General features: G+C 35.1%; 1 protein-coding gene across 2 annotated transcripts in view; it reads right to left on the reverse strand.

Moving 5' to 3' along the window:
* PLOD2 (procollagen-lysine,2-oxoglutarate 5-dioxygenase 2) overlaps positions 1 to 14,017 on the reverse strand; it is a 102,425-nt gene that overhangs the window by 39,527 nt on the left and 48,881 nt on the right. For both annotated transcript variants that reach the window (XM_058730141.1, XM_058730140.1), the window contains exons 4-5: positions 3,574 to 3,737; positions 33 to 145 (exon numbers count right to left, since the gene is read on the reverse strand). In XM_058730141.1, coding sequence (XP_058586124.1) covers positions 33 to 145; positions 3,574 to 3,737 — 277 coding nt within the window. The remainder of the gene's footprint in view (positions 1 to 32; positions 146 to 3,573; positions 3,738 to 14,017) is intronic.

Genomic DNA, 14,017 nt, shown 5'->3' on the forward strand with positions numbered 1-14,017 from the left:
AGGTTATGTTAAAAATGCAAGCTATTACATACCCTCTTCAGTGGATCAATGTAAATTTTAGTGTAAAAGAGCTGATCATCATCATTATCCTGGAGATTCCACTGCTGGACTATACGGTTGATATATGGAGCATAGCCAATAAATCCTGCAATATAACAGAGAGAGATTAGAGAATTTAGTAATCAAAGACCAAAACTGGTTTCTATTAATTCCATTCATCAGTTGCACAGAGGTGTAAACCCATCAGGCCTAATATTTAGGCCTTTTTATACTTAGAATACTGATACTTAGAATACTTAGAATTTTACAGATTACCATGGAAGAAATGAGTTATTGAGCATCCTTTGTTTTATATATAAACTACGAGAGTGAGTTTTTACCAACTGCAAATCAAAGACTTTTTTTGAATAAACACATTCCCAAAATTAATCGACACAAGAGAGGGAATAATGTTTTCCAAAGCTCCTAAGGGAAAAAGTTACTAGGAAAAGAACAGAAGAAGACAGAATTTTCTACCTGACCTTCTAAAATGATCTTTCTTGGATCCTTTGGAGAGGATTCACTGTTTCTGGAAAAAAAAAATCTCTACTATGGTGATTTAATGTCAGTGCAGGATGCTAACAAAATCAAAGGAATGTTGGAAATGTCACTGACTGCAAACATGTCAAAGAAATTTTATATCTCGGACATTTTGGGAATTTTTCCTTTACTTGAACTGGTCATAATTGTACCTGCTAAACCATTTTCTGGCTAGATTTTTTATGTCACAGTCTGGAGAAAGGAAGTCTAAAATTGGATTGTTCCCCTTGGCCTTCGAGCATAAGCATTAAATTTGCCAAAAACAGTTGTCTATAAAAGACACAGACAACAGTATCATTTTTCTCCTGTTTGAATCTTCCTCTGAATTTCAGAAACGTAGCCAAGCTGTTATGTTTCATTGACCTGTAGTACTTTTAAAAAGGGACCAAAGTTACTCTTGTGAACTGAAAGAAAACCTAATTTTTTACCCTCAAAATTAAAATTTCCTCATAGGAATAAAAGAATGAAAAGAAATAGGTCCAGAAAAATTACTGTTATCTAGAGAAATCAAGAGAAAATGAAAACATGCTTAAACCAGTCACTGGTTGCTCCTCATTTGTTATTTTTATCAAATTAAAAAAATCTTAAAACACTGAAATATAGTCAATTTTTTAATTCCTATTACCAATATACTACAATGAAAAATATGTCCAAGTAATGGCATATGACATTTTCCAATAGTTTACATTACTCTTTTTCAAAATTTATGTTTCCTTATCCTTTTTATAAATCCCATTCAAAAATGAAGAGAAATTTCATCTATTTTCATAGTATGTGATATATACTTTATATGATTTATATTTTTCTATTAAATTTCCATATTATTTCAAACCAATAAAGTTTATAATATTCTGAAATCTTCCTGATAAGGAAACATGATTTCTTTCCATAATTTTTTTTTTTTTTTTTTTAATATATGAAATTTACTGTCAAATTGGTTTCCATACAACACCCAGTGCTCATCCCAAAAGGTGCCCTCCTCAATACCCATCACCCACCCTGCCCTCCCTCCCACCCCCCATCAACCCTCAGTTTGTTCTCAGTTTTTAACAGTCTCTTATGCTTTGGCTCTCTCCCACTCTAACCTCTTTTTTTTTTTTTTTTTTCCCTTCCCCTCCCCCATCTTTCCATAATTTTTTAAAACTAAATGATATAATCATAAACGAAACTCATGTCCCTTAAATAACTCTCAACAGTCCATTCATGAAATTATATAATCTTTTATTGAATATATTTAGATTTTCTAGCATTCTTTAATAATTATGACTACAGAAGGCATAGGAATCATGTTTTGATCTCTTTCCCACTTAAAAACACCTTTTCCTTAATTAAGCTTTCTCACAAAGGCACTCACTTGCTGGGTTTTTGCTGTTTCCACAGCACTGTGCATCTGTCTAAAATTTAGATTCTTAAACACATATACTCCATCTAGATGAATTTCGCCAACTCAGTGAATCATTACATAATTTGTATATAAATTACATCTAGATGTTTGACTATATATATATGTTTAGAAAAATTAATAAATATAAAATAAAACTTCTCCCAGAGTCCCTCAGCTAAGTGGTTTTTAGACTATATAGGGCTTCAGATAAGTTAAAAGCCAGCCATGTGCAACTGACAGGCTGACAGTTTGGGGGTGCAAGTGGCACCAATCCATAATTGAGGGTTAAGACAAAGAAGTAAAAATTGGGAAACAATCTTAGGGAGAGGCTTTGTCAGTGTATAAACTATAAATCTAAGAAGGAAAGACTACTAAGGTAATGAGGTCAAGTGACTAACATGAGAAAACCTAGGTTGTAACTTGATTATGGAAGTAAAATCCAAAGGTGGTAGATAGATTAGGAGAAAAATAAAATGGTCAAGAAATCCCCGTAACTATGAACTGCAGCTGGACTGAGATGGAGAGAAAAAGTGAGCTGAAACTAGGCAGTGCAAACTGGAATTTAAGGTTTCAGAAGTGCAATATTTATATGGGCTGACAAAATTCCAAGGCATAACTATGGGAATATATTGCATAAAATACATTGCAGGTAAATAGAGCTGGAATTGAGGCATCCCAGAGAAAGTAAATTACTTGCGAAAGGTTTCGTTGCCATAAATGCCTTGATCAGAGCCTAGAATCCAAAAACGTTGCTGCTGCTACATCAAGTAGGACTTAACCTGAACGAAACTAAATAGTATCAGTTTTGTACATGTGAATCATCCAAAAAAAATTTGTTTTCCCAATGTGGCTTGGAACTTTCACCGAGCTTATTTCTCTAACATGTCTCCCATCCTATTTGGTTATGTCTTCGGGTCATATGTTTATATTAATCTCAGTCTAAGGAAAACATTTTGGAGTCATCATAATGTCCAAAGTCAAGTTTATTAATTTTTTTTGAAAGGAAAGGGAAAATGTGATAATTTGTTCCTTTAATCCATGGTGGAGTAGCTAATGCAGCACTTTACATCCACTCAGTGTTGAACCTTTTTGACTAGTGATTTCAAGACAAAATCATTCATTTACTGATATACTTAAAACATAGATAAAATTAAGTAATGCCTATATTTCATAGCTACATGATTATAGCTTACACTTTTTCCTAAGTAAGGGAACTTACTTAGAACTTATTAGATAAACCCATTATCTAATAGCCAGAAAATTGTCAATGAAACTATAATCAGACCAGAATCCATGCTGTTTTTCCTTGAACAACTGAATGTCTCTAGGAGAAGTCACTTAAATTTGGGGAACATAGGTTTTCCCACTTACATTCTGGCAATAATAACATTTACACGGCTTAGTTCTGTTAGGAGCATCATATGATATAATACATGGAAAATATTTTGTTAACTAAAACACACCATGGATTCTAAGCTGATACAATTTTTCATAGTAATAAGAAGATAATGGTTCATGTCTATAGTTACCTATACAAAAAGAGGTTGTTTCATCAATATTTATAATTTTCTATGACTAGCATTTAACTTCTCTGCCAGTATCTTACCCACCTCCCGAATTCAGGTAGCGTTTCCCAAAGTGCACAACGGGATACTTGTCTGCTAGTCTTTTGTCTGGCCACAGAATTCCATCGGCTGCAAAGACCACTTTATGGTTTGACTTTTGGAACTTTTTCAGAACTTCTTCTGGACCACCAGCAAATATGACATCAAAGCTGTTTAATGAGGGGGGGGGGGGAGAAATTTTAAAATACACCTGTCAGAATTTAGGCATGTAAACCAAGAAATAGTCACTAATAAAAATCAGAATTTAGAATCCAACATAAGATTAATACCAACTATTTACAGAATATTCCAATTTTCCTTCAATTTAAATTATATGGGTTATACTAAATTATTAATGTTTACATCACATCGGCAGACGAAGTCCAAATAAAGACAATGTTTTTTAGCGCCAGTCTTGATACCTTTTTTCAATAATCACATATTCCCAAAATAAAAATGTTCAATCAGTATTGAAAGGTTAAAAAAATCAATAACTTGGGGTGCCTGGATGGCTCATTTTAAGCCTCCAACTCTTGATTTCGGCTCAGGTCATGATCTCATCATGGTTCATGAATTCGAGCCCTGGGAATTCAGGGCTGACGCACAGAGCCTGCTTGGGATTCTCTGTCTCCCTCTCTCTCTGACCCTTCCCTGCTTGGTGTCTCTCTCAAAATAAAAAAATAAACGTTTTTTTAAAAAGTCAATAACTAACTATATATAACAATAATATAGACATAGTCATTGACAGAAGCTGCCATTATAACTGCCTAGTGTTTCAATTTAATTTGTATCCAACCATTATCATTTCTGAAGATTTCATTATCTTTGATAAAATGTGTTCAACTACTAAAAATCACCATTATAAATTTATACTTAAATCACTATTTAGCCTAAAATCCTAAAATAAAAGTTAGACAAGTGCATCTTTTTTTAAAAATTTTTTTAATGTTTATTTATTTTTGAGAGAGACAGAGTGTCTGCCTCTGCATAGCTTTAAAAAGATGCACTTGTCTGTGCATCTTTCTTTCAAAGCTCAATAAAATTGAAAAAAATTATCTAAAAATTGACACTATAGGGCACCTGGGTGGCTCAGTTGGTTAAGCATCTGACTTTGGCTCAGTTCATGATCTCAAGGTTCACGGGTTCAAGCCCCGCATCGGGCTCTGTGCTGACAGCTCGGAGCCTGAAGCCTGCTTAAGATTCTGTGTCTCCCTGTCTCTCTCTGCCCTTCCCCCACTCACGTGCTTGCTCTCGCTCTCTCTCAAAATAAATAAACATTTAAAAAGGTTTTTTTTAATTGACATTATAATGTCAATGGTTTCATTGAGTTTTCTGAGGACATTATTGCTCATTGTTCATTCACAGAGTAACAATGACTTAACAAAACATGAAGTGTAAAAGCCACAACCAGATATGCTTCCACTCTGCAATAAATTCTTTATCCTTGTTACAACCATAAATTCTTCTGCATCGTTTTTGTTCACATCAGAGTACTTCAAGACCAAAAGTTTCCAAAGATGATAATTTAATGACCTAATATCCCAGGTGGTAAACAGTAAGAACAAACTAACGCTCCTGAATTCAGCACCAAGTGTTCCCAACAGCCAATAGTGCAGATACACTGCTGTGATATCTGAATGGAGGAGTAAGGAGACTATTCCACATGCTTTTCCCAGCCAGACTTGCTCTCAAAAAGCCTGGTAATATGCCAAGGCTGTAGTAATGCATCAGGCAACATTTAATAACTTTTTATATATGAGTTATTTTGTAAAACAAGCCACACGATTCCTCATCTCTATAAAAATAAAAACCCCATGAAGTTTTAAAAATTATTTTAGAGGGGCACCTGGGTGGCTCGGTTAAGCGGCCGACTCTTGGTTTTGGCTCAGGTCATGGTCTCAAAGTTTGTGGGTTTGAGCTCCGGGCTGAGCTCTGAGCTGACACTGCAGAGCCTGCTTGGGATTTTCTGTCTCTCCCTCTCTCTCTGCCCCTCCCCCGCTTGTGCTCTATCTGTCTCTCTCAAAATCAATAAATAAACTTGACAAAAATTTACTTTAGCAAGAATAGTGTAAGTTTATACTTGTGGCAGAGGTGCTAACTGACCCTCATATACATTCCCTAGCCTTTATTTCAATAATGGAATCCCCCTGTGTTAACTGGGCACATGGTCACCTTATTAAAGACTACTCTGAAGCTAGATGTGGGCGCATGTCTAAGTCTGTCCAGCGGAATGTGAGTGGAAGTGGTGTGCCTCTGTAATCTCCAGATCCTGTACTTTAAAAAGGAAGTTGCCTTCCCTCTGTTCCTTTCCTCTCTCTACCCTTCACGGTGAACTGCACTTTACAAGTAAAAAGTACTCGACACACACAAACCCTCACCATATAGTACACTTCTGAGTCTTAAACAAAACTAAACACACGAGAGTTAAAATGTTACTACTGTGCAACTACACTTAGCAAGTTTTTTAGTGAAGTTTTTTAGCCAAGTTTTTTAGAAAGAGAGCATAAGGTTGGGATCAGAGACGTAGACGACTTCTTTTCATTTTTATATTGTTCTAGAAAATTCAAATTTTATGATTTGTTTTTATTTGTTACAGAAAATATCATCTCAAAGTTAAAACTTGTCTATATCTATACCTTTCCATACATGGCTTCTTCTTTCTTCCAGAATCAATGGGCAAGCTTCTGCTAATCCCGTTAATAACATAATCATGAAGGGCCTCAGAGCATACAGTTGGAAGTCTTCTAGCTGTGTGTCTAATTTCAGCTCTGCCATGTGCTCAGTAACCTTAGACAAGCTACTTAAATTCTTAATGCTTTAATTTCTTTATGTATAAAATGGGGGAGGAGGGCAGTACCTGTCTCATCAAGTTACTGAATACAAAAGAACAACTCATGGCATGTTATAAGCACTCGATAAAGTTAAAAATTAACATTATTGTTACTAGATGAAAGGGACTGTGATAACGGGAGACGCAGGAGGAAAACTCACTTTTAAGTTCACACCAATCTGTAGTTTATAATAATTTTATTTTTATACACACGTATGCTAAGATAAATTTTAAATCAGAATACATGTGTTCTGACTAAAACCTCAAACTATCCTCTCCCTGCCTGTTGACTGAAAAAGCTGAATTAATCTAACTGTACAAAATAATATTTATAAAAACACATCTATTTCCTCTTTTTCTTATAAATAAGTACAACTTAGTTCCTCAGCATGACCACTTTAGATTTGACCACGAATCCTATCTTACTTTCCTGAAGTAGGAAAGAAGACCAGTGTCATGGGTAATTCAGCCACGAGAGGCAAGACAAATAAATCAAACCTTCTGAGACACAGACTGCCCTTCAAGTTGCAGAAGACTCCCAACACATTGCCTAGAGATGGAAAAAAGGGATTATTATGTCAGAGAATCACATGATTGGGAGACTTGGGCCAACGGATTCAGAAATTTTGTAGGTAGCATCACATCTTCAGAGGTAGAAATGCACATTTGGAAAGTGAATATTTTCTGTCTTTATAAACCTAGTGAAGACTATAGTATCTACCCCATCTATCTGAAACTATTAGCAGAATCCAGTAGCTTGAAAGGGAGTTGTAGCAACTTCTACTTTTATGATTTAGTAGTTGATAAGCAAGCATTACCTTTATAACACAAAATAATTATTTTCAGCTTATTTATTTATTTTGAGAGAGACAGACACAGCCTGAGTCGGGGAGGGGCAGAGAGAGGGAGAGAGAATCCCAAGCAAGTTCCACAACGGCAGCACAGAGACCGATGCAAGGCTCAAACTCACGAACCATGAGATCATGACCTGAGCTGAAACCAAAAAGAGTTGGACACAACTGACTGAGCCACCCGGGCACCCCCCAAAAATAATCATTTCAAAGCAAAATGTAAAGGCAAAGATTATGGTCACACAGTTGAAGTGAGAATTTAACTCTGAATAAAAATTTAAGGTAGCTAAAACTTTCCCATTTTATTTTAGTGGCATTGTTATTTCCATGTTTAAGGATTTTCGAACAGTTCTCTGAATTGATTTAAAACTTTTCAAACGGCAAGAAAGTTTTTCTACTTAAAATTACGTTGGCCACAACAACCCAAATAATCAAAATTTTTAAAATGCACAACGGTCATAAAAATAATTCTCACAGGAATTTGGTCCATTTAAATACGAAAAATAAAATAAAATTTTCCATAGTTAACTGTGGTAAATATTCCTGGGTCCTGCAAAAACCATAAGGTCCCACCTTATGTGGTCATACTGAGTTCTCTAACAGACATGTCAGCATTCTATCTCTAACAGGTCATTCAAACTTTTACAAGTGTTTGCCCTTCTGTGTTCCCTGTTTCTGTGGCACCATCAACCACACAGTCGCCCAAGCTGAAAATCTTTCGTCCAGCCTTACCTCCTCCCTTTCTATGCCCTCTCGAATCAAATATTTCACCAAATCCTATTGACTCCATCTATTTAATCTATTTAGCATTCAAATCTTCTCCACCCTTTCTAGAAGACACTGGACTAGATTAATTCCAAAACCCTACAAGCCTCTGCGTTACCTATCTCCTCACTTCTGATAAGGACTCATGGACAAACTCTCCTGAAAATCATTCTGTGCTAGTCCCCAGGCTGGATCAGTAGTTCACAACTAGGTCTAAAGCAGGACTCTGCAAATATTTACTATCTAGCCTTTTACAGAAAATAATTTTGGCTTTGGGGGCAATATGGTCTCCATGGCAAGGACTCGATTCTGCTGTTGTAGTGCAAAAGCAGCCAGAAACAATGACCATAGCTGTGTTCCAATAAAACTATTTATAAAAACAAGCAGTGGTCTGGCCCCTGGCTTACCAGCACCTGGCCTACAGAGTAAAGTCTAAAAGAATCAGCGTCACAATAACTTTCCATTAAGTAACCTGTTCCGAAACCAAACTGAACTATTTGGTCTGTCATTCGCGTATTTTCTCAAGATGTTTCCATCTGCTTAGCACATCTTCTCCCAATCGGGTCCAAACCATTCCCATTTCAAATCTCCCCTCCTTTAAAAACTTCTATTTGATTCACCTAAATAGAAGAGACCCTTTCCTTCCTTCTAGTTCCGACAGATCTTTTCCCTTCTCATTTCATGAAACACTTTATTTCTTGCTCTTCACACTGGGACTGCCTATCTTATACTAGACTGCCTATTCTTTCTTCGTATGCCAGATCCACATCGTTATTCACCTGTGTATTCCTCTAGCTTTGTATCTGGGAGACAGTCAATAAATATTTGTTGAACAAATGAATAAACACATGAATGAATGAGTCATCCCAAGTCTTAGTAAGAAGGAAAAGCTACTGGGTAGCCAGAAAAGAAAGCAATACAAGTGTTCCCTAATTTTATTTGTTCCTCCCGAGTACAACACTTTCTTCATCATCATGGACATACGCTTAAGCCAAAAGTTATAAGCATTCAATCTCTTACCAGCTAGTCTAATGAAACCAAAGCACACAAGGAGCAACGCACCTGGTACTTCTGTCTTTAATCATGTCCTCATCTTAAATACCTATCTGTATTTTCATAGATAATACTGCAAACTGATGCTACAAGATCACTCCTTCTCTCTCTCTCCCCTCACAAAAAAAAGTTAAAATGTCAACCAGGAGATGTCTGGCTGGCTCAGTTGGTACAGCTTATGACTCCTGATCTCAGGTTCATTCATGAGTTCGAATCCCACATTGGGTATGGAGCCTATTTAAAAAGAATGAATGAATGAATGAATGAATATTTTAACAATGTCAACCCTGTTGAACTTGCAAAATAAATTACAATAAAATCATAGTATAAAATGATAAATACATTTTACAATAGGAATTTTGAAGGAAAGGGTAGGAATTAGCTCTTCTTAAAAAGCAGGTACTCTTTTAAAAAACAAATAATTCTGGGAGCATTTTCCTTCAAATGCTATCTACTTTCATTTCCTGTACAGTATTCCTACTGAGGCTGGGTAGAGGCAGGAGTCAGTCAGGACACTGCTTAGCTAGAGAGTCATTTTCTCCAGACTGTTTCCTGAGAACGGCTAGGAGTAACACCTAACAGAGAAGGCAGCCAAGGTAGGAATGGTGGCAAGACGTCAAAGTAGCTCAAGCTGCCATAGCTCGAGGCACCGCCACTCGCTTTTCTGGGTCAGTCTCCTTATTGCTAAAATCAGTAGTTAAAAGATGATTAAGTAAATGACAATTTTCCTTCTACTTTTAAATAATGCTTAAGTTTATCTCTGTAACGTTAGAACTTTCAAATCTGACACGTACTTAGTACACAGCAAGTATTCACTAAATCAATGAGGGGGAAAAAGACTTAAAAATCGCCAACATTTATTATGCAGCTCCAGCATGCCAGATACAACATATACAGAGCTATGTATGGATAGAAAAATATATCCAGGGGACAAGATCTCTGTCCCACTCAGCACTTGCCGCCCCCCCGCCCCAACTCCAGTTCCAACCACACGACCAGCACTGTATTTTGCACATAACAGATACATGTTTACTCAAAAGAACAAACTTCAAGGAGCAGGCAATCTGGTTCGGGGAAAAATTATACATATGCATTATATATTATATATTATATATACAAACACATATAGTCAGGCAAGTTAGTGCATACAAGATTATACATATCAATCGAGAGACAGATGATATATACATATATATATAAACATCCAATGCTTCTTTTGTGTACAATTTATTTCTTCCTCATTCCAACACACCAATTAATATACTCAGTACAAATTAACAAGAACATGTGAACAATCTGAAAAAAACAAAAGTCACTCATTTCCTACATAATTCCTAAACATATTTCAGGCTATTCTGGGTAAGCCAGAAGACCGTGCAATATATTTACATGACAGCTAATGATTTTAATCTTTCCTTCAAAAAAGGAAAAAAGAAAAAAGCAATACTCAAACTAAGAACTCTGATGTATTTTGGCTTTCCTTCATACTAATATAATGAAATGTTGTCCATCGCTAATAACTAGGTTCTTTGTGTCTGCACAATTAAATTGTCATCGCTGACAGGAAGGAGGAGTCCATCAAATAAATCTGCCGTAGTTGGTTAAAATTATAGCCATCATACTTGAAAAGCTTTGCTTTCAGAAAATTTTTTTTCTATCTTCTGAATAAACTATGTAAGACAATATAAAATGCAGGCATTTTATACATACGGGGTATGTAACGAGCTATGAAAAGTATAAAATATTTATTTCATAGAATAAAATAAGATAGGATCTGGTCATCTGTAGAATTAATACACATAATGATACTTATGACTTATATGACTTATATAAAACAATTTTATAAACAATTAGCAGAATGATATAATAAAACATAACCTTTGACAATTTTCTAAAAGTAAATGATTCTAAAAAGATTATGTCAACATGCAAGTTTTTCTGAAATCATATTATTTCTTCCAAATTAGATTTGTTCAGTTTTGTTTGCAGAATTAGCATAATATGAGAATTCTTTGAGCATGGGATCTGTGTTTCTCTCTTTTTTTTGCAGTGTTAACTTTAATGCCTAGATCATAGTTTGTACTCAAGACACGTGTACTAAATACAAAGTAAAAAAATCTGTCCACTTATCTTACTTTTTCAGCAAAATAATATTTAATTAGGAGCCAAAGAAACAAACATTAGCTTACATGGGAAAGATCAGCAACAACAACATCATTATTTTCATGGCTTCTGACAATCAAAATTCATTTTTTTTAAATAATTGCAACCTTTGAGATCTAGAAAATTTGGACACTTCTTGGCCTTCGCCAATCATTTCAGTATCTCCAAACGAATGAAGAAAATCTATCTTTAAAAGCAGTTTCAAAGTATCTACCATATTTCTTCTAAGATCTGTTTCTCGCTCTTTTAATGCCAGTTCCTGTTACCGAATACTTATCGATACCTTGCTGTTTACCCAGACAATATTTAAATCAGGTACAGCCCTCAGCCTCACTGTCTGGAAATAAGGACAATTACAATTCAACATGCAAGGTACATGGAAGCTAGCAATATACAAGGGGAAAGGCATATATGTTAACAGAAAAGAATTTGTGACTAAGATTATTCCTGGATTTTCAGCCAGTGCCCTTTATCCTGGATCAATTTCCCAGGCCAGAGGCTTTACTTTATATTCATTTTAATTCTATAGCAACTTTTGCGTTATAACAGTAACTACCATTCTAGTTTTTTAAATTCAATCTTCCTTACTGCAATCTTTAGTGAGTAAGAGCTTATAAACTGCAAAGTCAATTCCTTTATCTTACCTCAAAATCATTTAGTTAATCATCTTTAAACAAATACTTTAATGAACCAAGCAGTTTCTATATACCCAAATCCTTGGGTAGTTATTTTAATAGAGGAAATATTCCTTTTGGTGAGGCCAATAACTACCCCTGAATATGTCTTTTAAATATTTTGTATATTAGGAGTCTTTCAAAATGTAGCCCATCAGCATTCTGATTAATGGCATTATATTCATCACCAAAAAACAGAAATTTATGCTCAGTCCAAATTCAAAACAAAATAATTACATCACCTTTATTTCTAACAACTTTTCTTCTAAAGAATTTTCTCAAATGTATAAGAAAAAAATAAAACAAATAACTAAAGTTTTATTAGATACTGACATCCAAAATAGAATTCCACCACATGCGTATTCTGGGGTCTGGACTCTGGCTGGTTTATATTTTATTATATCTAGTACAGAGCAAACTTGTGGGGATATTCAATTTGTATCACTCACAATAAAACACTTTTTGTTACTTACTGGCCTACATATTATTTAAAAAAAATACTACCTACTATATAATAATAATTAGGCCTGACCATCTGTCTTCAATGTGACTGAAGTAAAAGAAATACATAATTTACAAGGTAATTCTAAAAGTAATGCAATGTACCTTGTATTAAAACTCAAAGTGCTCAGTTACTTTGATTAAGGTGAATTATAAAATCTTTATGGAATAATTTTTCTCCATACGGGAATGTGCAGCTATCAAGTTACAATATTTGTCCTCAAAATCTTCATGAGCCTAGTCCAAAAGAACTCATTGTACTCCATCCATTAAAAGTCATCAAATTCATTATGATTGGAATTATCCATTACAATTATATTAAATAAATTCATCTAATCAAAGAGAGATGGTCAGCTTTACAAACCATCTAATTTATATTAACACACACACACACACACACACACACACACACACACTCCAGCATCAAATAACTTGAGAAAAAGTTTATGGTACTTTCTCATATGGATAGCTTCAATTTTCATTTTAAGAACCCAAACCCTTGCCAAATACTTGTTTTTATCTAAATTAAATATGATAAATCTTACTCTATATAGTACATTTATAAACATCTTGTCTCTAACTTTAAATTTTCATCCAAAAGTCAGTTTAGAATACATATTCCCATGGAGGCAGTGTTATAAAATTGTTCCCAAATTAATTCACAAGAGCATGTCTAAACAAACACAAGGGGTTATTTGGAGGTGTTAGAAATGCTCTAAAATTGAGAAGTGATGATAATTGCACAACTCTAAGATGACTAAAAATCATTGAATTTTACACTTAAAATGAGTGTATGTAATGGTATACAATTTATACCTCGAGAGAGGTTTTTTTTAACAAAGCCTATCCAAACTATACAAACCATTAAGTACATAAATGTTTGTATGCTTTCATACAGTGGTGACCTATGCTTCCATAAAATGAATTATTACAGTTGAGTTGTCCTAAGGAAACCACCTAAGGGGCACCTGAATGGCTCACGTGGTTAAGTGTCTGACTCGATTTCGGCTCAGGTCAGGATCCCAGGATTATGGGATGGAGCCCTGCGTCAGGCTAGGTGCAGAGCGTGAAGCCTGCTTAAGATTCTCTCCCTCTCTCTCGGCCCCTCCCCCCGCTATTGCTCTCTAATAAAAAAATATTTAAAAGAAAAGAAAACCACACAAGAAACAGGAATTTGATTTGTAAAAAAATTAAAAATTCTACCTTTCTGAATTCTACCTTTGACCAAAGGTAAACTTAATTAGGAGATTAGCAGTTTTGTTACAGAACCAGTATCCTAGTTCAAGTAATTTAAAAATAGCCTTATCCATTTCTCTCAGACCTTAGATTATGCATAATTTTCAACTATATCCATCACTCTGTACATGACACTTTTTTTTAAAGGGTGCTGTTTAAACAAATAAATAAGAGGAGAAAAAAGCTCTAACGTGGCAGCACCTGCCCATCCCTCTTTACCTCAGTTACTTTCTCATGATCCCTAGGCTCTTCCAGCAGAACAGACATGCTGGGTCAAGATAGAGAAAATGTTACCGATTCTTCTCAGACAGTGGCTTGGCTGAGTTGGGTCTGCATATTTTCAGTTACCTGGCTGTTTTCACAGAGGAAAGTGTCAG

This window comes from Neofelis nebulosa, chromosome 5 (assembly GCF_028018385.1).
Source record: "Neofelis nebulosa isolate mNeoNeb1 chromosome 5, mNeoNeb1.pri, whole genome shotgun sequence".
In the NCBI taxonomy this organism is placed as follows: Eukaryota; Metazoa; Chordata; class Mammalia; order Carnivora; family Felidae; genus Neofelis; species Neofelis nebulosa.